Consider the following 26,650-nt stretch of genomic DNA (forward strand, 5'->3'; position numbering starts at 1 on the left):
TCTCCCTCAGCTGTCAACTTTGCAGGATCTGGCTTGATTCTTACTAATGAAGCTCCTCGAAGATTCTGGTCTCCCATCTCTTCCATCCTGGTCTCTTTAAGAGGAACAAATTACAGGGTGTTTGGAATGGTCAGAACTATATTAGAGAAGGAAATATAACTCACAAAGAACAGAGTGGAACCTCACCTCCCTGATTTGGGATATAGTACCTCCAATAACAGAATTGAAAATGACATTAACTCGTAGAGTATCTGTAATAGACTATGAGCTCCCTAAAGGCAGGGATTGCCTTTTGCTCATCTCTATATTCCTGGCATATGACGGGCATTTAGTAAGTGGGTTTTTTGGTTAAATAAATGGATCCCGGCAGTGACTCACACAGAGGATGCAGCTAATGAAAGCCCCGGGGCCTTTCTCCACTTGTGCTGTGGCCTAATCCTTACTTAGGCAGTTGGGTTTGGGACCACAGGGCAGGATGTGACATTTATCCCTATGAAATCCCACCTTGTTGAAAACAGTCCCTCTAGATCTTTTTGGTCAGCTCAGAGCAATGGGCCAAATCATGCTGGTAATGCCAGATCACGGTCTCAGCTCCAGCCCCTGATGAATGCCTCATTCCTGCAAACCTGTTAGCCGAAGGGCCATATCAGCTGGCTGGCTCATGTACATCCGTGCTGAACAATCAGCATCAGGCTTGGCAAGCTCAGGGTGTAGATGGCCCCCTGCAGCTAGGCCCAACGTCAGGGCGATGAGTTTGCAAACTCCTGCTTTTTGTACCCGTCACCGCCTCTCACTTGACCTCAAGAACCCCAGATATTTTGGCCAAGAGGATTCCCAAAGGTCTGTGGGTACCTGAGACCCTGAGCTCACTTGAGGAAGGAAGGGAACCCCATTTGGGACCCAGAACTACATATCTCATGGGACCCCATATAGGAATGTCAATCCCCATTTTCCAGGTAGGGAAAAAACAGTGGGATAAGGTTAGGCTGTTAGAAATCCCAGGCCCAAGTGTGACTACTTTCCAGCCTTATATCCCTTCTAACTTCCTCTTAGAATCAAATCTGCTCCAAAATCAGGACCCTGCCCTACTCCTGTATCTAGCCTGGGTCTAGCAGTTAAAAATCATTGAACAATAAAAATGACAGCAACAACTTCATTTATTGAGCCCCTACTACGTGTCAGACACTGTTGTAAGTACTTTGCTTATATTATATCTAATGTCATATCACCCTGTGGGAAGAGGCAGTCACCTTCCTTTTCTGCACAAGGAAACTGAGGTCCAAAGAGGACGAGTGCCTTGTCCGAGGCCACACTTCTGGGAAATGTCAGGCTCAGATTCAAACTCAGGTCTGTCTGAACCTAAAGGACATCTCTGACGGCTCAGAGCTGTCAGCCGGACACATCTCAAACAGAAGCTGTCATTTGCAAAGGATAATTCAGAGTGGCCTCTTCCATGGCAAGGAGACAGACACGGGGACTCGATGGATCTGTCCACTCCTCCCTGGGGACCAACACAGGCCTGGCCCAAGACCACAGGAGCGGAGGACCTTGGAAAGAGCCCCACTGGCACCGCCTCCCTGTTTGAGAAGGTTCTGAACAAAGCCTTGGAATTTCCAAGAGTGGCTTTCCCGGCTGGAAGGAAGCCACTTGCCCCCGTGCAAACCAGCAGCTGGCTTATGGGAAGATGTTCGGACAGGTTGATCTTTCTCAGTAATTCATTCAAAAAATATTAGCCAGGGGCCTAAACTATTGGCACCTTTATCATTTCAAAACATCCTCCAGTCTGGGCCAGCATGAACAGCTGGACTTGGAGGTTACCGTGTTAATACTGGCACCAGAAGAGAACACAGCCTGTTAAATAACAGGGTGCGTGAGTCCTGGCTTGGGTGCAGTGCTGAGCCAGGCATTGGAGAGGGACGGATCTTGGGGGTCATCCAAGCTCACCTCTAGCTGTAGCGGGGAACTTGAGCTCAGAGAGAGTGACAGAGATGGGATTTGAACTTGGGTCTTTTGGCTGCTTCTAGAATTACAGGATATCCACCTGCCCACCTGCTTGCCCATCTCTAGGGCTGACTTTATACTTGCTGGATGAGAATTGATCCACAAGGAGCAGCCAGGAGGTCTCAGCAGAGACAAAGCCCAGAAGGGGCCAGCCAAGCATCCCCTGGAGGGGTGCGGAGTAAGTTAGAACAGGAGCTGCCTCAGACTCTGAGATGTGGGGCTGCACCGCTCCATTGTGCCAGCCATAGACATCCTAGGCAGAAATGGAAATTCACTCGTATAACTTCCCCACCCCGTAGCCTGCCAGCCAAGGTCTCCATAGCCTGGCCCCAACTTGCCTCTCCACCCTTATCTCTCCCGGCTTGCCCTTCAGCCAGTCTGCACTCCTAATCTCAGAGACGATCCCTCCTGCATTCTTGCACAACTAGTAGACCTGCTCCCTTCCCCAGGCTTGTCCGTGCTCCATCCGTCCCAAGGAGCTGAGTTCCAACCACACAGCTCACTTCCTCCGAGTCTTTCCTAAGCAGCCTCTACTCAGGCCTTTAGAGCACGACACCTCTCCCATCCATCTCACACATCATCCCAAGGATGTGAATAAGAGGCGGCAGCTATCTTTACTAAGGCCGTACTTCATGCCAGGCCCTCCACAGCATTATCACGTTGAGTCCTCACAACAACCCTCTGAGTTGAACACCATTGTTTCCATTTGACAGATGAGGAAACGGAGGCTTGGAGAGTTGCCCAATGTCACACAGCTAGAAGCTGGGACCCAGGACTCCACAGCCAGGGCTTCTGATCTCTAGGTGCCGACCCCGCCTCCCACCAGCACAGGCTCCCTCACTTTGTTAGTTCCTGCCGGTGGAGGCGGGGGTTCTGCTGTTCCTGGGTAGGCATTAGGTCTCTGAGGGCTGGAACCATTTCATTCATTTTTTTCATTCAACAGAAGTTTGTCGGGCACCTTCTACCACATTGCCAGGATCTAGCCCTTATCTTGGGCATTAGAAATACAGGCATGAAAAAGCCACAGTCTCTGCGCTCAATGTGCCCCAGTCTGTTTGGAAGACAGACCCAGAAAGAGACAAATCGCTCAGCAACTCAGGATGGGTGATGTGCAGGGCTAGCAAGCCTAGGAGAGGGAGCTTCTGGCCAACTTCACCTAAAAATTGGAACGTGTGACAAATGTGCTGTGTTTGGTGCCCTGGGCGCCTGGTACAGACTACCTGGCATACAGCAGGCACTCTCAGTTGGTGGCGGTGGCCAAGTGAGCGGACAGTGTCAGTGAAAGCCCCAGAATATCCATCTAGCTGACGTGTTCAATTGGCCATCTGGGGTGCTTTTAGTTTCAACAAATACTTATAACAATGGAAATGATGTGTAGCGCATGACAATGAAGCCCTTAGATGACTAGAGCTCCTGGCAGGCAGAAGTGGTGGTTAATACATCTAGGTGACCCCTGCAGAGCCTAGCACTGTACCTCATGCCAAGAGGAACCCAATAAATATTGCGGATTAATGATAGAACCTTCTGCTGTCTAGGGACACGCAGCCTCGGACAGTCATGGAGGACATGCTAGACAGAGTGTCCTAGGTTCTCTTATTCTGTCCTTCATTCCTCATCTCCCTGTCTGCTAAAAATACAGAGAATCTGCAGTTCCTCCCTCCTTGAGTCCAAAGGGCCAGAATGCTTAAACCTGACCAGAAACTCTTGAGAAGCTGCCCAGTCAAACGAGGGAAAGTTTCACCTCTGGATCATCTGTTTTCCATTCCTCACCCAAAGCAAGGGTCCAGGGTACACACTGAAGCAATCAGCAGGGTCCCAGACCCTATGGAACAAGGTCATGAGCTTTCCCTCCAACTCCAAACCCTCACCCTACCTCCCTCTGACCCCCTGGAGTCCTGAGCCAGAGCCCCTGCCAGGCAGATGGCCCAGTGGATAGAAAAGTGTTTCAGTTGCTGGTGGCCCCCCCTTTGCCGACTTCTTCCTCTGGGTCATTTTCCCAGGTTCTCTACAGGGTACTCCTGAGCTCATTCCAGCAAAGGGGGCAGGTCTGGGGTGGTTTGGGCAAAAGCTCTCAGGAAGGAGTTCGGGCTTTAGGCCCCAGTATCCTGCCCCCTGGGCTGCTTCCCCCAGGACTCTGCCCCCTGAGTAGGCTACAGTTGATTTCTATGCTCTCATCCCAGGGCAGACAGTAATTGGTCACCCAGCAGGGGGAGGGGGAGAGAGCCTGGTTGCTGGACTGGGGTCTCCTCCAGGCCCTCCTCCCACTCCACCCTGCAACGTGGCCAGGACCCCGGGAGGTAGAGGCTTCATCCCAATCACCCAGGCCTCCTGTCTCAAGGACCAGGCCGGTTCTTGGTACCCACTGATGCAATCCCGCCTAGGCTGTGTGCTCTGGTCCCTCCAGCCAAAGGACCACCAAGCTGAGAGTGGAGTTCTCTCTGCCACTAGCTTCTCTTTATGCGTCTCTGTTCCAGGGTTTCCGTCCCCAAGGGAGCAGGGCCTCCCAAGTGCCTTCAGGGTTCCCAAGTCCTTTATCAAACTTGGAGTGCTGGAGTTAGGGTCACCGTGGGCACTTTTGGCGCCCAGTCAAGAGCTCTCCAGATCTCCACCTCCCTTCCTGCGGACCATCAAAAGGTCAGAGTTCCTCACCCAACCTGGTCCTTCCACGCATGCGCCTATCACTGTCCAAAGTCATGCCTCGATTTCCCTGTTCCACAGGGGACTCCTTTTTCCGTGAGCCCACGCATGCGCCTATCACTGTCCAAAGTCATGCCTCGATTTCCCTGTTCCACAGGGGACTCCTTTTTCCGTGAGCCCTATCCAGTCCCTTCCTGCGTCGCAGACTTGCCCTTCTGCCTCCTCTTCTCCTCCCGTGTGTATCCTAGCTCCTCTCCCGGCCACCGCTGTGGACTTTAGGTAGCCTCCCAAGTACAAACCCCCAGCCCGTCAGGGGGCTCACCTCCGCCGTTCTTGTAGCAGAGATAGGGGAAGCGCCACACGTTGGCCAGGTCTACGGCGAAGCCGACCACCGACAGCAGGAAGTCGATTTTCTTGCCCCAGGTTTCCCGGGGCTGCTCGTCGCCGTCGCGGGACGCCAGGAGGCACTGGACGCCGTTGCGCTCTTTCACCACCAAGAGTTCTGCAGCTTTGCGCTTCCGCTGGGGCTGCTCCGACCCCGGGCCCGCCCCGCTGTTCTCAGGCTGCACCTGCGGGTTCATCCGCGCCAGAAGCATGGGTGCGGCTGGCGAGAGGGGAGTCGGTGATACTGGGACCACGCCGAGGCTCTGCTGGAATCAAAGGAAAAGACGCGGTCACTGGGCCCTTCCACCCTGCCTGCGCCTCCCAAGGCCTCCCGGGAGCGTTGGGATACTGTGGTCGGCGCGCGCTGAGCGGACGCAAGGTTCCTAGAAAAGGGCGCGCGTCTGTTGGAAAAATTTGGAAGCAGAGTAGTGGGGCGCCCGACAGGGACGGCACTTCGAGGTGGAGACCGCCCCTGCCGCCCTAGGGATCCTGCTAGGCACCCCGCAGCTCTTCCCTCATTCACCCGCTCTCTCTTGTCCCCAAACGGCGGAGTTTGGACACGTCCAGGCAGAGGTTTCCCAAGGCGGTGACCCGGCCGGGTGCAGCTGGCTGCCCCCTACCCTCGGCTCGGGTCTGAGCCACGTCCGAGAGCCCCAGGAGCCTCCCCGGACACTTATTACCTCTGCACTTCAAACTCGCTGGCACCCTAGCTCTGCGCATCCCAACCTGGGCCTCCCCGGCACACCTAGCTCGGTTCCGCGCGCAGGGCGCACTCACGTGTTCCGCGGCGACGGGATCCCTGCTGCCGTGCGCCCTGCCTTGCCTGCTCCGGGCCCGCCTCGCCTCGCCTCGCCTCGCCAGGCTGTGGGGCGCGGGCTGGGGCTGGGCTCCGCCGCGTGGCGCTCGGGCGCGGCCCGAGGAGCGCTGAAAGCGCGGGGCGGCTGGCGGGGCGCAGGCTGGCTGGTTCTGACCGTGCCGGGTGGGGGCCGGGCTGGTAATGTAGCCTGCGCCCCAGGTAACGCGCCGATTGCATTAACCCAGCGCCGGGCCCGCTCTGTCTGGAGCCTGTTAGCGCTAATGGAGACTGACAGCGCGGCCGGGGATGGGCAGGGGCGGGAGCGCGGCGCGGACTCGGGGGACGGCGGGAGTCCCGCTCCCGGCGACTCACGGGACCCGGGCGCCCATTCCCGTTCCAGCACGCACTGGGACACCAGACTCAGCTCCTGGGGGCACCAGGCTCTGACCTCTGACTACGGGAAGAGAGCGAGATTCTCAGAACTAGGATCTGAGTCGCGTTTGAGAGGGGACGGGGAAAGGACTGGGGAGATCAATGACGGTTCAGTACCAGTTCTGTCATCCGCCGCAGGCCACTTAAACTACCTGGCCGGAGTTTCTCCACCAACAAAATGGGAATATTCTGTTCAATGCCTAGGAAGGCACACTGAGGGCCTGCAGGCCATTGGGTGGGTTTTGTTTAGCTGGCTCGAATTGAAAGGTCACAACTGGGCACTTACTCCTTCATCTGTTTGTTATGGGCAGGCTAGCAAGGGATTTGAGGTTGTGACCCCTGTTGTATGAGGCTTAGAGTCGCTATTCATTCATTTATTCACCCATTCATGCACCCCTTTGCTCACATGTTCCTACATATGCCTTTTATGTGCCAGGCACTGTTTTAGGCTCTTGAGATACGTTAGTGGACAACTCAGTCAAAAATCCCTTTTAAAAAAAAAAAAATCCTTGACATGATGGTGTTTACAATCTGTCAGGGGGAGTCAGGGGAAAACAAGAAACATAACAAGTAAACACATTATTATATAGTATATCAGAAGGTGATCTGTACTATGAGGGGATAGGGAGTGCTGTGTGGGGGGAGGGTGCAGTTGCAGTGTGACCAGGGAATTTGGGAAGGCGATGCTTAAACAAGTAAAGGAGTGAGCCATTTGGACCTGATATTCATTCATTCGTTTACCTATTGGTTAATTTATTCATTCATCAGTAGATGCTGATCACCTGCTATATGCCTGAAGCGTGCTGGCTGGTGGAGCTATGGAGATAGTCCCTGGCTTCAAGGAGCTCTCAGTCCAGTGTGTAAAGAGTTGATCACAAATCAGCGTGGTCAGAATTAGTTGTGACCACAAGGGTGTGGAAATTGGGCGCAGCTGAATTAGCGAGTAAGGGGCGGGGTGGTGATCCAAGAAGGCCTCACAGAGGTGACAACACTTAAGCAGGATAGGTAGGAGTTTGAATAAGCCCAGGCACACCGACCTTTCTTTTGTTTAAACATTCCAAGCTCAAACCCACCTCAGGACCTTTACACTTGCTGTTTCCTCTGCCTGAGTTGTTCAGGTCTCAGTTTGGTGGTCCCTTCCTGACCACTCAAATTGAAAGTGTATGTCCACTCTCTATCACATCACCCTATCATCCTGTTTTATTCCTTTCATTACATCACTATCCAAATTTTAAAATTTGTTTATCTATTATATGTCTCCTCTTGGTGGCTTATGAGCTCCATGAGGGCGGGGACCTTGGCTGTCCTATACACTACCATATTCCTAATATCTGGAACATACTAGGGCATCAGTTATGTAAGGTGAATGAATTAATGGTGGTGTATGAGGGTGTTTAGAGCATTTTCAGCAGGGCGACCAGCATGACAGATGTCCTCTGTGAAGGATGCAGAGAGAAGAGAAAAGGAAAAATAGTGGGGTGGTGGGTCAGCCTTGGCCTTCTGGAGGCCGATGGTCAGAGAAAGGAGGAGGTTTCAGGAGGAAAGCCTGGAACCACGCCCATCAAGGACGTTCATCTCCTCTGACCCGTGGACCATTTTGATAAGCCTATGAGGAAAGCAGGAATGGAATCATCTTTCCATTCTGGGGGTCAGGAAACTGTGGCTGTGAAGTCTCACAGGTTGGAAGTGACAGAGTTGAAATGAGAACCCAGGTCTCCTGGCTCCCAGCCTGTGTCTCCTCCACCAGCTTATGGATGGAGACACTCAGAATCTCTCTGAGAGTCATGTTCCCCTCCTGTTTTCTACCCCATGTCCCATCCAACTGGTTCTGAGAATCCCACCTTTAAACCTGCTACGAAGCCCCATTCCCACTGCTGCAGCATCCCCACAGAGGGTGCCCACCCATCGCCTTCCACTGCAGCAGCCTCCTCGCTGGTCACCCCGTGTCCAGTATCTTTCCAGCCACATGATATTCACCAGCTGCCAGAGCCTTTTCTAAAACTCATCTGATCACCTCACTCTTCTGCATAAAACTCCTCTGAGAGACAACAACACATCAACGTGATTTAATTAACCCTGGATTTGAGGTAATTTTATTTTCTTCTTTATACTTCTCTTTATCTGACAACTTTTCTACAATGAGCATTTGATACTTATGCAATCAGAAAAAAGATAATTTCTTAAAATCTTCTGATCTTTCCAAGATAATATCAAAACACCTTCAGCTGTACAGGCAAGATTCTGCCTGCCTATTTAACCACATCTCCTGCTATTCCAATTCTCTCCTCATTCTTCTTAAAATTCCTTTACCATCTCAAAAATGTGCTTTATTCTCCAGCAACATGAGAGATACTCAACTATTAATGGGTCCTTGGACACCTTGTGCCTTTTTACACTTCTGGATTTTTAAGTAGACTGTCCATCTTCCTCTTGTCTACCTGGAGAACTCCTATTCATCCTTTAAAACCTCAGATGTCACCTCCACTGTAAAGCCTTCCCCAATAACCACCTCCCACAAGAGAGTAAACTCCTTTATATTGCTTTGTATTTTTGCCTAGTACTTTATCTGTGTGACTTCCCTACTAGGGACAAGGACAGTACCTGATATATCCTGTTACATAGCTTGCACTCCAGAAATGTGTACACAACAGAACTAGGAGAGATCTCAATTGTTGGTTGGGTTTGGTGTCTTTGGCTGGGGTTTTTTCTGTTGGATTCTTCCAGAAACAGAACCTGAAACAAAGAATTGAATTCAAGAAGTTTATTTAGGAGGGGATACGGGAAGCACTGATAGAGGAGTGGGGAGGTAAGAAAGGGAAGGAACCCAACAGAGGGGACGTTAAAAAGCAGTTACTAGCAAATGTAAAATCGATAGCTCGTGGGAAGCAGCCACATAGCACAGGGAGATCAGCTTGGTGCTTTGTGACCACCTAGAGGGATGGGATAAGGAGGGTGGGAGGGAGACGCAAGAGGGAAGAGATATGGGGATATATGTATATGTATGGCTGATTCACCTTGTTATAAAGCAGGAACTAACACACCATTGTAGAGCAATTATACTCCAATAAATATGTTAAAAAAAAAAAAAAAAAAAAAGCAGTTACGGCTGTGGGCAGCTGTTGGTCAGTCCTGCTGGGAACTTCTGGGAGACAGCATTGCCTCGGAGTTGTCCCATCCCCGGGCAAGGAAGCTGGAGTATTTATCCATGAAGACTGCTCCCTTCAGCCTTCCCTGGAAGGGTGCTAACTTCCCAGCATTCCCAGCCTGTCTGGTGTGTGGGCTGAGCGACCTCCTGTTGCCAGAAAAAGGCTCCCATCAGAGTCCCAGGTACGGGCAGTAGGAAGCTGGTGGGTCAGGTCTGCGTTGGCAGGAATAGTGGATGACGAGTGGTGTTGGTGAGGCAGTGGAAGTGTTCGCTACAGAGATGGAAGGAGACACCCCCCCCCCCAATACATGCACATCACTGGAGGGGCCGCCAGCAAGTCCTGAGGGTTCCACTTTGTGGTTTCAGAGACTTCTGGAGGACAGCAGTGAGGATACCAGCCCGCAGCTGTGCTGAAGGGGAAGGCATCTCTCTCCATCTCTGGCCCAGACTCCCTGCCCCTCAGTTCCAAGAGCCATGGGGCCATGTGGCTTCTCTCTGTGCCCTGCCTCCTGCCCCTCCAGGTGGCCTGAGGGCAAGTGGGTGGGCAGGCGGCTGGAGCATTATCAGCGCTAACGGGATCCCTGGGGAGGCGTCACTTCCACTTACCACGGCACTTGGTGACACAGGCCATGGGCACAAGGTGATGGCTGGTGCTGTCAGCCCAGCTCTGGCCATCTCCCTGCAGACACCAAGACCCTGACACACAAAGGCTGGTCTGGAGGTTATTTGGAATCCAAGTGGCTTGGTCCTGGAAGTGTCCTGAGGATACTATCAGAGCCTGCACCTCCATTGCACTGATGAGGAAAATAAGGCCAGAGAGGAGGAGAGGTTCGCCTGTACATTTCCTCCCTTCCTTCTTTCCTCCTTCGTTCCTTCCTTCCCACCTTCCTTCCCTTCCTCCCTCCCTCCCTCTCTCTCTTTCTTTCTGTTTCTTTTTTTTTCATCTTTTGATCAGGGGCATTAGACTGATGTCCTTGCCACTGACCTGCCCTGGGTCATTGGTCATTGGTATAGGTTAAACTGCATTTACAAATAGCAAAAAAGTGTCCTCAGTAAAAGACCCTTAGGAGTTGAAATCAGTCTCCTTCAGGACACCTCCCACTAAAGTCCCCCAGGTGTCCTTGAGGCTTCCAACCTACCCAGATGGAACTCAGTCCTTAGACTCTTCTCTACGGAGCTCCTACCCAACCTGGGACCACATCCGGGCACTGGCATTAAAGAGCGTCTATCCATCATTGACGATGGATAAAACCATTTACATCCCCTGCCTGGATCTAAATACAGACCGACATCTCCACACGGGTAATAAACGGCACCTGGAACTCCCATGTCCAAGATAGAATTCTTGATGTCCCCTTGCTGAGCTGCATGCACACCTGCTTCTCCTCATCTCCCTCACTCCAGGTGATGGCATATTTGTCCTTGTAGATCCTCAGAGGCCAAAAACCTTGGAGTCCTCTTTCTCACGTTCCCACAACCAATCCTACTGCAAACTCTGTTGGCTCCAAATCAGATCCCACCTCCACACCTCCAAGGTCACCACCCTGTTCCAGGCTATGTCATCCCTCACCTGGATTACTGTGGCAGCCTCTGAATGGCCTCCCTCACTTCTCCCTTTACCCCCTGAAGTTTAAGCTCTACACAGCCACCAGGAAGACCTTTTGGAAGCGAGTTCAGATCCTATTCCTCCCTCTCTCCAATGGCTCCCATCTCATTCAGAATAGAATCTGAAGCCCTTCCACGGGTGAGATGGATGAATGAGTAAACCATCCTTTTGTGGATTTGCCAACACAAGCCCGGCCAAGCCTCGTGACCCTCTAAGGGACGGACAGAGGCACTGGCATGTGGGGTGGCAGAAAAAGCACAGGTCTGGGAGTCAGCACCCTGGGTCCTGACTCCTGCTCTGCTGCTTTCGGGCTTTCTGGTGAGGGCCAAGTCCATCAGCAAGATGGGGAGGGACAGTAGGAAGAAGAAAGACAGACAGAAGTTATGTCAGGACTGGAACTGCAGAAGGAGAAAGGAAAGGAGATGTTCGAGGCAAAGGAACTCAGTCTCCTGGGAGGAGAGGAGGACCTCCCTCTTCTGCATGAGCCACCACATACATCCTTTGGCCTGAGGTGGTCACGTGAGTTATGGGGACAGAGGACTCACACCTGGTTCATGTCCTGCTCCGAGGCAGAGGGGGGTTGAGGTCAGCTGACCAGGATGAGCCATAATCAGGCTGACACAAGGCCTCTGTCCATCATGGGAATGAATATCAGAGCAGGATGGGACCACAGAAACCTTCACGCCCGGGTGTACTCTGTTAGAAGACCAGACACTCCTTAGATAATCCGATGAATGTGGACTCTCCCAGAAATATGCACGCACACACAGCATTTTAAAATTTTGTGTGAAATTTCTCATACATAAGAAAAAGTGTATAAAAAATATATGAACAATTTATAGTTTAAGTAGCAATAATATGAACATACAAGAACCCACCCTCTTGGATTAAGAAATAGACCATCTCCAATACCCTATGAGCCCCTGTGTGCCCCTCCTCTTACTACTCTCCCCCACTCCAAGGTAACCACTTTCCTGTATTTAGCAGCTCATTAATTTCTTTGTTTTTCTTCACAGTATTGTCACGTATGAATCTATTCCTAACAATATATTGTTTAGTTTTGTCCTTCTTTGAACTTTATATAAAAGGAATCGTACTACAGATACTGTTCTGTGACTCCTTTGGCTTGAATACAATATTTTTTAGATTCATCCGTGATGATGGAGTTAGCTGTAGTTCACTCATTTTCACTGTTGTATATATTCATTCTGTTGTCTGAATTATAACAATTTGTTTATTCATTCAGCTATTGAAGGACATTTGGATTGTTTCTAGTTTTTTAAATATTTTGAACAATGCTGCCTAGAAACTTTTGTACAGACAGCTCCTATGCCCATGTGCAAGTTTCTCTAGGCTCTATACTTAGTGAAGTGCTGGTGTGCAGAGATGTGTCTGTTCAGCTTTATCAAATAATGTCAAACTATTTTCTAAAGTGATACCAGCTGAAACTCTAACAGTGTTATTTCTTCACTTCCAATTTCTTTACATCCTCACCAACCCTTGGCATTATCTGGCTTTTATTTTTTACCAATCTTTAAGATGTGATTTTGGGAATTCCCTGGTGGACCAGTGATTAAGACTTGGCACGTTCACTGCAGTGGCCCAGGTTCAATCCCTGGTCAGGGAACGAAGATCCTGAAAGCCGCACGGCGCAGCCAAAAAACAAAAAAAATGATGTGATTTTAACATGCATTTCTCTGACTTCCAATGACCTGGACCATCTTTTCACATACGTGTGGGTCATTTGTGTTTCTTTTTTTCTGTGACATGATGACATGTTGTCTGTGCAATTTTGTGTTGGCTTGTTTTTTTCTTATTGATTCACAGTAGTTCTTAATATCCTGGGCCCGAACCTTTGTCACTTACATTGCAAACATCTTGTCTTGGTTGTGTAAGTCTTTTTTCTCTGTATGGTGATTTTGATAGAGGTTATTCATTTTAATGTATTTTAATGCAGCAATGCATTAAAATACATTATGTATTTATTTCAGAAACCCTTCCCTACCTGATATTTTCCTAAACTATAAACTTTGATAGTTTTTCCCTTCATATTTATATCGTTAATCCACATGGTGTTGATTTTGTGTAGGGTGTGAGGTAGGGATGCCACTTCACTATTTTTCATATGAATCACTGATAAACTGTCGTGGCCCATTCATTAAGTACTTCTATCTTTTCTGCTCTGATTGGCAGAGAATGCTCACTCACCAACCATGTCTCCTTGTACAGTTGCGTTTGTTTCTGGGCTCTTCATTCTGCCCCATTGGTCGGTTTTCTGTGTCCAAGCAATACCACATTGTTTTAATTAACATTGTTTTCCAGGTACAAACTTTCAGTCATAAGTTGACTAAGTTCTAGGGCTCTAAAGTTACGGCATGGTGACTATAGCTAACAACACTCTATTGTATATGTGAAATTTGCAGAGAGTAGATCTTACATATTTCATCGCACACACATAAAAGGTAACTATGTGAGGTGATGGATGTGTTAGCTTAATTATGGTAACCATATCACGATGTATATGTATATCAAATCATCACGTTGTACACTTTAAATGTATACAACTTTTTGTGAATTATACCCCAACAAAGCTGGGAAAACAAACAAACGACTTTGCCATATAATAAGCTTTTCCATCTGATGGGGCAAGACTCTCCAGCTCTTTTTCTTTGGAAGTGTCTTGGCAAACTCTTCTCTGCAAATTTCAGAATCAGCTTGTTGAGTTCCATGAAAAATCCCATTGGAATTTCAACTGTGATTACATTGAATCTATAGATCAATTTGGGGAGAATTGACAATATTTTACAGTATTCGGTATCCCTATCCAAGATAAGTATTCCTTATCTCTGTGTATTTGTCATTTTTAATGTACACAGCATTTTAAACAGAGGTTTAGGGGACTTGCAGATACCTGCATGGACTCCATCTCAGAATCCCTGACATGACTGCCCACTAGTCTCTGTGCTCTGTTTTCTTTTCCATCAGGAAACACTTCCCAGTGGTTTCACTAGTCATACATAATACATACACATACAGCTACCTTCCCACCCTCTTCCCGCCTGTCTCTCTGGCCCTCTGATATCTATTCCTCGGAAACTTACCAAGTTAACCTTTTTCTGCAGTCTGGAGAGGCAGAATGGGTAAAAGCAGGAACTTAGGAGCCATATTGCATGAATTTTAATCTTGTCTCCACATTTACTATCTGTGAAATCTTGGTCAAGTTCTCCTACTTCTCTGTGTCTCAGTTTCCTCATCTGTAAAATGGATAAGATGGTGATGCCAAATAGGACTTACCTCATAGAACTGTTGAGAGGATTAAATGAATAAATACATGCAAAGCACTTAGAACAGTGCCTGGTATAGCATATGTGTTACTTCTTCTTGCTGTTGTTTCAAAAACTTTAATGCCTCCACATCTCTGGGAGGCGGGGATTGTCTTCAGAATTTTAAGTTAGGTCTATCTGATTTCACGTTCCGAGGCTGGGGGACTTCCCTGGTGGTCCAGTGGTAAAGAATCTGCCTTACAATGCAGGGGATGCGGGTTCCATCCCTGGTCAGGGAACTAAGATCCCACATACCGTGGGGCAACCCGCACACGGCAACTACTGAGCTCACGCGCCTCATCTAGAGCCCGCCATACCACAAACGCTCTGGAACCCGCACGCCACAACTACAGAGCCCACGCTCCTTGGAGCCTCTGCGCCACAACTAGAGAAGAGGAAAAACACGCGCACCACAACTAGAGAGAAGCCTGCACACGACAGGGAAGAACTTGTGCGCTGCAATGAAAGATCCCACGTGCCGCAACTAAGACCCAACACAGCCAAAAAAAAAAAAAAAAAAAAAAAATTCCGAGACTGGGATGAAGTAGCAAATAAGGGTTGGTATAACAACTATGAGTGTGGATTTGGAGTTAAAAAAAAAAAAAAAGCTGGGTGGGTTCAAAACTTGCTTCACCATTTACCTGCTGAGTGACTTTGGTTTCTGAGCCTCAGGTTTCCCACCTGTAAAATGGGGATAACAGAGCTATTAAATAAAACAATCAATGGGAAAGACTTGGTAACACTACAGGAAGGGACTCATTTATCAACGCTCTGTGACATCAGTTACAGTCATGTCCTTGAAAGTAATCTGATTCTTCCTAGAGTTCTGTTGCCTCTTTGCCACTTTCCCAGTTCACATTAGTCTAGCAGATTGTTCAAAGTGCAGATTCCTGGGCCTGCCCCAGAAATTTAGATTCAGTGGATCTGCAGTGGGGACCAGGAATCTGCCTGTCTGTGGCATGTTTAATTCCTGTTTAAAAAATATATAATTCCAGTATTAGTGATATGTTTCATAAGCACAGTCCCAGTTTGAGAGTAGCTATAGCGATTCACACTGGCTTTGCCCCACCTGAGTGCCGTCTTTCCCGAGCACTGGGGCTTCTTCCATTTGCTCTGGTTACACTTAGCAAAAAACCACTTCCTGGCCGAGTTGTCTTCTCCCTGGGAGGGGTGAAAGGGTGCCCTCTAGGGCATGCAAGGAGAAGAGCTGCTTCCTGCTCATTGTCTAAGGGACAGTTGCAGAGGTACCAGGAGCAGCCATAAAACCCCCAGAGCAGGTGTGTGGGATGGGCAAGGGGATGGAGGTGGGAACTGCACCCTCATCAAGGTGATTGTCAGGAGGCCTCAGCACAACGAAGCCAAGGGCTGTGGGATCTGCCCCCAGCCTGGGCTGGTCCTGCTCCGCCCTCGTGCCCAGGAACCTGAATCTAATAAGCCACTTAGTGACGGCAGCACAAGCAGTAGCCACGCTCTGTGGACCACAGACAGAAAACACCAGCCTGAGGCATGCTCTTACGAAGTCTGTCTCCTCCTCCGCCTGTACCCTTGACCCCCAAGATGAAAGCTGAGTGGTTTTAGGGCAAGGGCAGGGGAACTAGAGAGCAAGGCTCAGGGTAATGATTTTCTGCCCCTCTTTATGGTAAACACCATCACCCTCCCCTCCTAGTTTCTCGGGAGACCCCTGACACGCTGGCCTCCTTTATGTGACAAGCAGGCAGAGTGGCACTCAACTTTCATACTAACTGCTTGGGGCTTCAAATCCTGGCTCTGTTGCTTACTAGTTGTGTCAGCCTGGGCTGATGTGTGCCTCAATGTTCTATACAATGGCGCTCATCATAGTACTTATCTCATAGGGTACTCGTAAGGCTTAAATGCATCATGACTGCTAAATGCTTCGTGTTGGGCACATACTAAATACACAAAAGACATTTGCTATATATTTGGCAATCTTTCCATTCATTGAGCATTTATTGGTTTTAGGTACCATGCTAAGTATTATTTCATATAATACTCACTATTATTATCCCCATTTTACAGATTAACGAATTAATGGTATTAACCAATAAAGTTTTTAAAAATTTTCCAAAAAAAAAAATAATGGTGAAAGTGGTTAAATGCCTTGCCCAGGGTCACATGGGTAGGATGGGACAGAGGGTGGGATTTGAACCTAGAGCTAGGCTGGCTCCAGGGCACATGCTCTTAACCACTGTTCTATGCTGGTGGCTCAGGGTCTCCCTCTTTGGTCCCCACCTTCTTCATCCTCCTCACCTTCTCACCTTCCCCCTTCCCCACTCAAGCTCCCCATTCTCAGCAGGGCTCCTCTCACTTTTTTTCTGGGAACCCGGAGGCAGAGGCTGATGCAGTTCTGAACCCCAGCATTGTCTGTTTGCAGCCACTGTCTTCTCTGGCCCTTTCTCCTCGGAGCTGGAGTCCTTCCCTCTCCAAGGCTCACCTCCTCCCCCCTCCCATCCCTTATGTCCCCCCACCCTCCAGCTCTGGGACCTGCCCCAACACCATCCTGCTTCTCTTCTATTTCTCTTCTCTCCTCCCCTTCCCTCTGTCCTACCCAGGTCTTCTCCATCTGACGGCATCCCCCCTCCTTAGTGCTGTATCACGCTCCTTTCCCTTCCTCCCAGGTAACTCGAAGAAGAACCCTCCACTCACAGCTTCCGTGCCTCACCCCCAACTCCCAAGGTCACACAGAACAAGCGCTCAGACCCTGACTCCTGACATGTGGTCCAGGGATCTTCCCACATGCCACATCCTCTCTGTGGAGCATTTATCAGACTAGGTAGTCTGGGCACACCCTGAAGGGATGAAACAAGGGACGGGGAAGCTGAGATGAGGAGGCTGAGGAGACTTTGAGGTCTTGGTGGAGGAGGGTCTGGGCCGGGCAGAATTCTGGGTGACAGAGTCGAAGACAGGTCACCATTAGGTCATCCCTGCTTATTCCAGGGGACACAGAAATGCACACACTAACCCTCCAATGCCCTGCTTTCCTTGTGAGGAGACCAGGTAGCCAGTTCATACTGCCCAGGGATAGATGGGGGCTGTTGAGTTGAAGTCAGTCCAGACACTCGGACACCCCCGCAAACATACTGCGTATTTCTGCTTGCTTGTGTGCCGGGGAGTATGAGGAGAGGTGGTGGTAAAGGGGCTTGTGGCCTTAGGAGACTGAGGGACAGACCTGTCCTCATGGGGGGACATGCAGTCAGAGAGGGGAGGTGGCAGTTATATTATCTGTGACCCAAGAGCAGGATCAAAGCCCATAAACACACGCTGCAGGGAGTCAGCCCCCAGCTCCCCGGAGCACAGGAGGGGGCTTAAAGGGCTGTATCGGGGTGGACAAGGCCGCCCTCCCAGGCACGAGGGCCTGGCTCCCAGAGGCGTCCAGGCTGAGCCCCAGCGTGAGAACAAACCACATGGTGGGGATTGTTTGCCTGACAGTTTCCCAGGCACTCATGAGGCCTGGGAAGGGGGTCGCAGGAGGAAGGGGGCTCTTCCTCAAGGCTTTCCCAATTCTGCCAATCATTGCTAATCATTTTACTAATAATAATCCCTCCTCTTTTGTCTCCCTGTCTCCCAGCCCACTCCTAACAAGACCTACTCCACTCCCCAAACCACTTAGAAGGCAGGACAGCCAGGGCTTAGAGGGACCTCGTTACCCTTTCCTGAAGTAGAGCAGCACAATGGGTCGTGAGATGTTGATGATTTAGGCCCATGCAGCCCCTGCTTTAAATGGCTTTGCCTCATATAGGAAGAAAGTGTGACCCCCTTCCCACTGTAATAGAGAAGAACAAATCTGACTCCATATTAGATCTGTTTCTTCTGCTTTAACCTTTGTATTCTATTGCTTTTGCTTCCAGTTAAGAATGTTGCCTATAGCCTGAAATATACAGCACAGCCCATTCTCAAGGCCCTGACCTTTAAGGGTATAATACTTTCCCATTCATGTAGAGATAAAAAGTTGCAGAACAGAGAGAATAACATTTGCCTCCTTGGAGGTTTACAGGAACATCCTGACCTGACCTACATGGAAAGCTACAAGAACAAATGCTTCTGACACCAAGAAGTTTGCAAGAACAAGCCACGCCCCTCCCTCACTTTGTCTTTAAAAATGCTTTGCTGAAATCCTTCGAGGAGTTTGGGGTCTTTTCAGGCATGAGCCACCTGTTCTCCTTGCATGACCCTGCAATAAACCTTTCTCTGCTCCAAACTCCAACATTTCGTTTGGTAACACCATGTCCTTTTAACCCTGACTATTGAAGTAGCACCTCTCTCTCCTTCACTGATCCCCATTTCAACAGAGGGAAGCCGGGCTCAGGATCAGACCCTTCCAGCCCAAACAGTGTCAAAGTACAATTGAATAACAGCGTTTCATCTCATTGCATAACTATTGTTATGCTTACCATCTATTTATAGCATGTGGTAGTGGTTTTCGATTTCTGATACTATACAAAGTTTCTTTCATTATTTATTACTTAATGATTTTAAACTTATGACATATCTCAGACTTACATAAAATTATAGACACTCCTATAACAAACAACTAACTAACTTAAGAAATAAAAACATTAGAAATATGGTCGAAGTTCCTGAGTCTCTTTCCCAATTGTATTCATCTCCCTCCCACCTGCCCTGGCCTGCCGCCATCCTTATATAATATTGATTATTCCCAAGCATGTATCTATGCTTTCACTAGACGGATGATAGATTGATAGGTAGATGGATGGATGGATGGATAAAGAAGATAGAGATAGATATAGGGATATATAACTAAAATTGTATATGTATACTCCTAAAATTATCTTACATATACGTGTGTGTGTGTCTATGAGGCTTAACACACACAGAAAAATACAGAAAAGAGCAATAATCACGAGTACACTTTTTACATAATGAATATACTTAAAAAAAAATGACCAGAACCCCAGAATTCCCCTTTGTACCCCCTCTCCGTCACCATCTCCTCCCTCCTCTCCTCTAATGGCATGGACTAGTTTTGCCTGTCTAAACAACAGAAAGTATCGTTTTGCATTTTTTTTTTTTTTTTAGTTTCTGCTTTATAGCAAAGTGAATCAGCTATACATATACATATATCCCCATATCTCCTCCCTCTTGCGTCTCCCTCTCACCCTCCCTATCCCACCCCTCTAGGTGGTCACAAAGCACCAAGCTGATCTCCCTGTGCTATGCGGCTGCTTCCCACTAGCTATCTATTTTACATTTGGTAGTATATATATGTCCATACCACTCTCTCACTTCGTCCCAGCTTACTCTTCCCCCTCCCCGTGTCCTCAGGTCCATTCTCTACATCTTCATCTTTATTCCTGTCCTGCCCTTAGGTTCTTCAGAACCATTGTTTTTTTTTTTTTTTTTTTTGATTCCATATGTATGTGTTAGCATACGGTATTTGTTTTTCTCTTTCTGACTTACTTCACTCTGTATGACAGACTCTAGGTCCATCCACCTCACTACAAATAACTTTGTAGCTTTTTATGGCTGAGTAATATTCCATTGTATATATGTGCCACATCTTCTTTATCCATTCATCTGTCGATGGACACTTAGGTTGCTTCCATGTCCTGGCTATTGTAAATAGAGCTGCAATGAACATTGTGGTACATGACTCTCTTGGAATTATGGTTTTCTCAGGGTATATGCCCAGTAGTGGGATTGCTGGGTCGTATGGTAGTTCTATTTTTAGTTTTTTAAGGAACCTCCATACTGTTCTCCATAGTGGCTGTATCAGTTTACATTCCCACCAACAGTGCAAGAGGGTTCCCTTTTCTCCACACCCTCTCCAACATTTATTGTTTGTAGATATTTTGATGATGGCCATTCTGGCTGGTGTGAGGTGATACCTCATTGTAGTTTTGATTTGCATTTATCTAATAATTAGTGATGTTGAGCATCCTTTCATGTGTTTGTTGGCAATCTGTATATCTTCTTTGGAGAAATGTCTATTTAGGTCTTCTGCCCATTTTGGGATTGGGTTGTTTGTTTTTTTGATACTGAGCTGCATGAGCTGCTTGTAAATTTTGGAGATTAATCCTTTGTCAGTTGCTTCATTTGCAAATACTTTCTCCCATTCTGAGGGTTGTCTTTTTGTCTTGTTTATGGTTTCCTTTGCTGTGCAAAAGCGTTTAAGTTTCATTAGGTCCCATTTGTTTATTTTTGTTTTTATTTCCATTTCTCTAGGAGGTGGGTCAAAAAGGACCTTACTGTGATTTATGTCAAAGAGTGTTCTGCCTATGTTTTCCTCTAAGAGTTTGATAGTGTCTGGCCTTACATTTAGGTCCTTAATCCATTTTGAGTTTATTTTTGTGTATGGTGTTAGGGGGTGTTCTAATTTCATTCTTTTACATGGAGCTGTCCAGTTTTCCCAGCACCACTTATTGAAGAGACTGTCTTTTCTCCACTGTATATGCTTGCCTCCTTTATCAAAGATAAGGTGACCATATGTGCGTGGGTTTATCTCTGGGCTTTCTATCCTGTTCCATTGATCTATATTTCTGTTTTTGTGCCAGTACCATAGTGTCTTGATTACTGTAGCTTTGTAGTATAGTCTGAAGTCTAGGAGCCTGATTCCTCCAGCTCCGTTTTTCTTTCTCAAGATTGCTTTGGCTATTCAGGGTCTTTTGTGTTTCCATACAAATTGTGAATTTTTTTGTTCTAGTTCTGTGAAAAATGCCATTGGTAGTTTGATAGGGATTGCACTGAATCTGGAGATTGCTTTGGGTAGTAGAGTTATTTTCACAATGTTGATTCTTCCAATCCAAGAACATGGTATATCTCTCCATCTGTTTGTATCTTTAATTTCTTTCATCAGTGTCTTATAGTTTTCTGCATACAGGTCTTTGTCTCCTTAGGTAGGTTTATTCCTAGGTATTTTATTCTTTTTGTTGCAATGGTAAATGGGAGTGTTTCCTTAATTTCTCTTTCAGATTTTTCATCATTAGTGTATAGGAATGCAAGAGATTTCTGTGCATTAATTTTGTATCCTGCTACTTTACCAAATTCATTGATTAGCTCTAGTAGTTTTCTGGTAACATCTTTAGGATTCTCTATGTATAGTATCATGTCATCTGCAAACAGTGACAGCTTTACTTCTTCTTTTCCCATTTGGATTCCTTTTATTTCTTTTTCTTCTCTGAGTGCTGTGGCTAAAACTTCCAAAACTATGTTGAATAATAGTGGTGAGAGTGGACAACCTTGTCTTGTTCCTGATCTTAGAGGAAATGGTTTCAGTTTTTCACCATTGAGAACGATGTTGGCTGTGGGTTTGTCATATATGGCCTTTATTATGTTGAGGTAAGTTCCCTCTATGCCTACTTTCTGGAGGGTTTTTACCATAAATGGGTGTTGAATTTTGTCAAAAGCTTTTTCAGCATCTATTGAGACGATCATATGGTTTTTCTCTTTCAATTTATTACTATGGTTTATCACATTGATTGATTTGCGTATATTGAAGAATCCTTGCATTCCTGGGATAAACCTCATTTGATCATGGTGTATGATCCTTTTAATGTGCTGTTGGATTCTGTTTGCTAGTATTTCGTTTTGCATGTTTAAAGTTTATACAAATGGCATCATTCTGCATGAATCTTTCTGCAAATGTTCTTGAGATTTTTTCATATTGATACTTGAGCTTCCTTTTTAAAACAAATGTATTTAATTTAGAAGAGTGAGTTGATTTAAAGGAAAACATCAAGGGCACACAAGGACAAGTTGAACTCGGACTGCCAGAGGAACAATGGCTCTAACTCCACTGCCTTCCCCCTTTACAGATGTGAAAACTGAGGCCCGAGAGAGTAAAAGTCATACCCTCAGGTCACTTTGCAAGTTCGGGACACAACTGCGATGAGGGCCCCAGCTCCAAATGCTAGAGGCCAGAGATCTTTTTTACTGTGTCATGTTGGCAAGAACTGTCTCCCTCACCCCACCCCATGGCAACAGATACCAACACTATTTTCTAGCCAGGGTTAGTTCTTAACCTTGAACCGCAGAAAGTAAACTGTTTTTTGTGAGTTGATTGCTTGAGAATTAAGCCTGGGATTGGGGTGTGTCGTGTGGGGGGAACAAGACAGCTGCCCAGCCTTCAAAGTTATGACAAGCCTTCCACTTGGCAGCCCACCTCGGTGACCTATATTTTAATACGTGCTATTAGATTATTGCTAATGAGACATCTTAGGGATAAAAGAATTATGCTCGCTGCCCGGGCTGTGGTAAAAGTACAATTGAATTAAGGGCTGAAATCGTTTAGGACTCTGCTAGACAACCTGTCCCCCAGGCTGGGCCTGAATGGAGATATTAAGCTTTGGAAATTACACAGGAAAAATAAGTATAATTGATCTAAGGTAACTTCACTCGTCTAAATTAAATAATGTGATTGTCACAGGCAGAAAGGATGCGGATGAGGAGCCGGACAGAAAAGGCTCACTATCTGCAAACAAAGTTATAAGTAAAAGCCGTAGGGAATTGACTTTCCCCTGATGAGCAGAGCACCCTCCCCACGGCTCCGAGTGTCCACTTGGGCATCAGCGGGAGATGGATCTAGTCTGGGCATCAGAGAATGATCTGTGGTGTGGCAGGGACTCAGACCACCGTCTTTTCCATCTCCTGCCTAATACCTGAGCACTTCTTGCTCTCCTCGGCCTCCAGGGTGGGAAGCTCCTGCCCCCTCCAGCCCCCTAGTCAAGCTGTCCAGTGTCTGCACTCTCGGTTAAAAGAGATTTCTCTGCTGGTGGCCAGCCAGCTGCTTTTGTGTAGCATGTGTCCAGACACATGAGTCCTGGCCTCTGGAACACCAAAGGTTGGTGCAATGCCACCTCCCTGGAACAAGGTCCCACCCCCTCCTGAGCCACCTTCATCATAGCTCAATTGTGTGTGCAGTGCCCACCTGAGGCCAGGTCTTGAGCGACATACTTCATTTGCATAACTTCAGAAGACCCAGGCCCCATCTCCAAGGACCTCATGGGCTGAAGGAGGGAAATAAATTATATTCCTCGCTCTGACCTAAATATTTGCATTCCACCAACTCTTTCATTGATTCTAGGTTATTTGAGGGCAAGGCTGGTCCTGATGCTGTTTATACAATGGCAGATGCTACCATCACAAGTCTGCCAGGCAGGGCAGATCCTGCCCACCTGTGAGGGCGGAGACTTCTCCCCTCCTCCATCCACTCCATCCAACCGTCGCGCCCCACTGGCAGCTCCCTTTACCTCCCCAGCTCCTGTCTGTCCTCCCCTGGACCACAGAGCTGGCTGCCTGGAAGGTGACACTGAGGGCTCCCCACCCCCAATCTGCCCCCCAATATTGCTGCTTATAATGCATTAAAGCCCATAGTTAATCATTTGTTTTAGCTACTACCCTCTTCAAGCTAGAAACCAACTAGAATATGTAGATATAAGAGGCTTCCTTTATCTTTTCTCTTTTTCTTCTCCCATTCTTCCTCCCTCCCTCTTTCCTTCTTTCCCACAAGTATTTCCTGAGCAACTATTATGCATCAGGAATGGTTCTATGAGCCAGGACTGTAATAATACAGAAAACAACTGACAAAGGATTAATCTCCAAGCTTTACAAGCAGCTCATGCAGCTCAATAACAAAAAAACAAACAACCCAATCCAAAAATGGGCAGAAGACCTAAATAGACATTTCTCCAAAGAAGATATACAGATTGCCAACAAACACATGAAAGAATGCTCAACATCACTGATCATTAGAGAAATGCAAATCAAAACTACAATGAGGTATCACCTCACACCGGTCAGAATGGCCATCATCAGAAAATCTGCAAACAATAAATGTTGGAGAGGGTGTGGAGAAAAGGGAACCCTCTTGCACTGTTGGTGGGAATGTAAACTGATACAGCCACTATGGAGAACAGTATGGAGGTTCCTTAAAAAACTAAAAATAGAACTACCATACGACCCAGCAATCCCACTACTGGGCATATACCCTGAGAAAACCATAATTCAAAAAGAGTCATGTACCAAAATGTTCATCGCAGCTCTATTTACAATAGCCAGGACATGGAAGCAACCTAAATGTCCATCATCGGATGAATGGATAAAGAAGATGTGGCACATATATACAATGGAATATTACTCAGCCATAAAAAGGAATGAAATTGAGTTATTTGTAGTGAGGTGGATGGACCTAGAGTCTGTCATACAGAGTGAAGTAAGTCAGAAAGAGAAAAACAAATACAGTATGCTAACACATGTATATGGAATCTAAGGAAAAAAAAAAAAGGTCATGAAGAACCTAGTGGTAAGACGGGAATAAAGACACAGACCTACTAGAGAATGGACTTGAGGATATGGGGAGGGGGAAAGGTAAGCTGTGACAAAGTGAGAGAGTGGCATGGACATATATACACTACCAAACGTAAAATAGATAGCTAGTGGGAAGCAGCCGCACAGCGAGATCAGCTTGGTGCTTTGTGACCACCTAGAGGGGTGGGATAGGGAGGGTGGGAGGGAGGGAGATGCAAGAGGGAAGAGATGTGGGAACATATGTATATGTATAACTGATTCACTTTGTTATAAAGCAGAAACTAACACACCATTGTAAAGCAATTATACTCCAATAAAGATGTTAAAAAAACCCCCACCAAAACAAAAACAGAAACAAAAACAGATGAGGTCCCTCTTAAACTCAAGCAGGGGGAAGACTAGAAACAAATAAACAAGCAACTAAATCAGCTATCAATAGATATTGACAAAGCCTTGCAGACAATACCAGAGCGGTGGGTTAACTCAGAAAACCGGGGAAGGGCCCTTTAGTTGGGTGCTCGGAAACGCCTTCTCCAAGGCCTCCCCAATGAGACCAAAAGGTGAGAGGGACCTAGGTCGGCAGGGAGCAGGGAGGGATGACTCAGGTAGAGGAAGCACCGTGTGGGTTGGAGGGAGCGAGCAGCAAGGGGCAGTGCCTCCCAGGGGTGTGGCCAAGGGCAGGGAGAGGAAGTGGAGAGGTGGATGGTGGCCTAATTTTAATCTGCTTCTTGGCCGCCCTGAAGAGGATGGCATTTACTCAATGCAGTGAGAAAGCCATTGAGGCCTTTATACAGTGAGCAGCACAGTCAAAGTTGTATTGAAAGGGTCTGTCCAACACTGTGTGCAGAGTGGCGGGCAGGGGTGGGGCAGAGGCCTGGTCAGGAGGTCCTGGAGGCACCGGAAGAGAAGAGGGGGCAGTGAGGAAGGGGGGGCTGAGGCCTTCCTCACAGGCAGGCGGAGGAGGACAGCAGGAGCAAAGGGTAGTTTTAACGACGGAGTCTAAATCACACCCCAAAAGAACAGTCTGGGGACATTTTCTGATCTTGAAAAAATGTAAAGAAATACTGAAAGAGTAAATGGACCTGCTCTCTCTAGTTCCTTACGCACGTGACTGCCCCGGCTCAGAAAACTGCCTAACCTTCCCAGTCCTGCTGGGAACCCTGCTGGGCCCCTCTGTGTCTTTCAAAGTGGGCCAAACAGGCTCCATGCCCCTGGACCACCCGGGGATGGGCTGGCTCTCTGGATGGGTCTGTGAACAGGGCAGAACACAGAGCCTGGTGGTTCCTAAGAACATCCCCAAACCTCACCCTGTCAACGAAAACGTGACTTTTAGCGTGTGGGACAGGAGGAATCTCTATTCCTCAGAAACCAGTTATTGAGTTGAAGAGACTCTCATATTAATCTCCAGAGATGACATTTTTGAACGCAGAAGCGTGAGCTCTAACTTTAGCACTGTGAACTTCTTTTCTATTAATTTAGGAGAGAACCTGAATCGGCTCTTGCACATCTCAATCTTCCCTGTCGCACTTGGTACAGGGACCATTCTTTGGGCCTCTGCTTTGCCTTCTGTATGACGCGTGCAGTGTTTCCCAATGTCTACTTCTGTTCTGATGTTCTGCGTCCTTACTGAGGGGGAGTGATGAAATGGACTGAACAGCAGTATAAGTGGACGTGAAGGAGATTCCTTGCGCAAATGGTGAGCCCCCGGTCTCACTGGGTCCTGGGATGGGTGTGAGGGCTGCTGTTGACCGGGAAGGAATCCAGTGATAGGGGAAGGCCGGAGCAGGACGGTCTGGCCGCCGCGAAGCACTCACCTAGCAGGGTGGAATTAACTTGTCCTGACTTCTCCTGTTGTGTTGGTCACCAGGGGTCTCTGGAAAGCCTTCATTACTCTCCAAGTGTCTGATTTTCTTTTTTCCATTTCCTATTTTTTCCTGTTACCTTCAGACTTGGAAATTATCTCAGTGACTCAGCCATTTGACTTCTTATTAATTCCAGGATCCCGTGTCCTATCTGCCCATTTTCCTTCCTGTTTCTCAGAAGCC

General features: G+C 47.6%; 1 protein-coding gene across 9 annotated transcripts in view; it reads right to left on the reverse strand.

The window, feature by feature from the left end:
* The window catches only part of SLC6A2 (solute carrier family 6 member 2), a 78,136-nt gene extending 53,434 nt beyond the window's left edge, over positions 1-24,702 (reverse strand). The window contains exons 1-4 of one of the 9 annotated variants that reach the window (XM_082367013.1): positions 17,512-24,702; positions 14,103-17,481; positions 8,852-8,983; positions 4,961-5,288 (exon numbers count right to left, since the gene is read on the reverse strand). In XM_082367013.1, the coding sequence (XP_082223139.1) occupies positions 4,961-5,288; positions 8,852-8,983; positions 14,103-14,255 (613 nt within the window). In that variant the 5' untranslated portion in view covers positions 14,256-17,481; positions 17,512-24,702. Of the gene's footprint in view, positions 1-4,960; positions 5,289-5,799; positions 6,024-8,851; positions 8,984-10,001 lie in introns of those variants that run through there. The other 8 variants (XM_082367014.1, XM_082367017.1, XM_082367016.1 and 5 more) reach the window with 8 other exon arrangements.
* Between the last annotated feature and the right edge of the window lie 1,948 nt (positions 24,703-26,650).

The sequence above is a fragment of the Balaenoptera borealis genome (genome assembly GCF_965194805.1).
Source record: "Balaenoptera borealis genome assembly, chromosome: 19".
In the NCBI taxonomy this organism is placed as follows: Eukaryota; Metazoa; Chordata; class Mammalia; order Artiodactyla; family Balaenopteridae; genus Balaenoptera; species Balaenoptera borealis.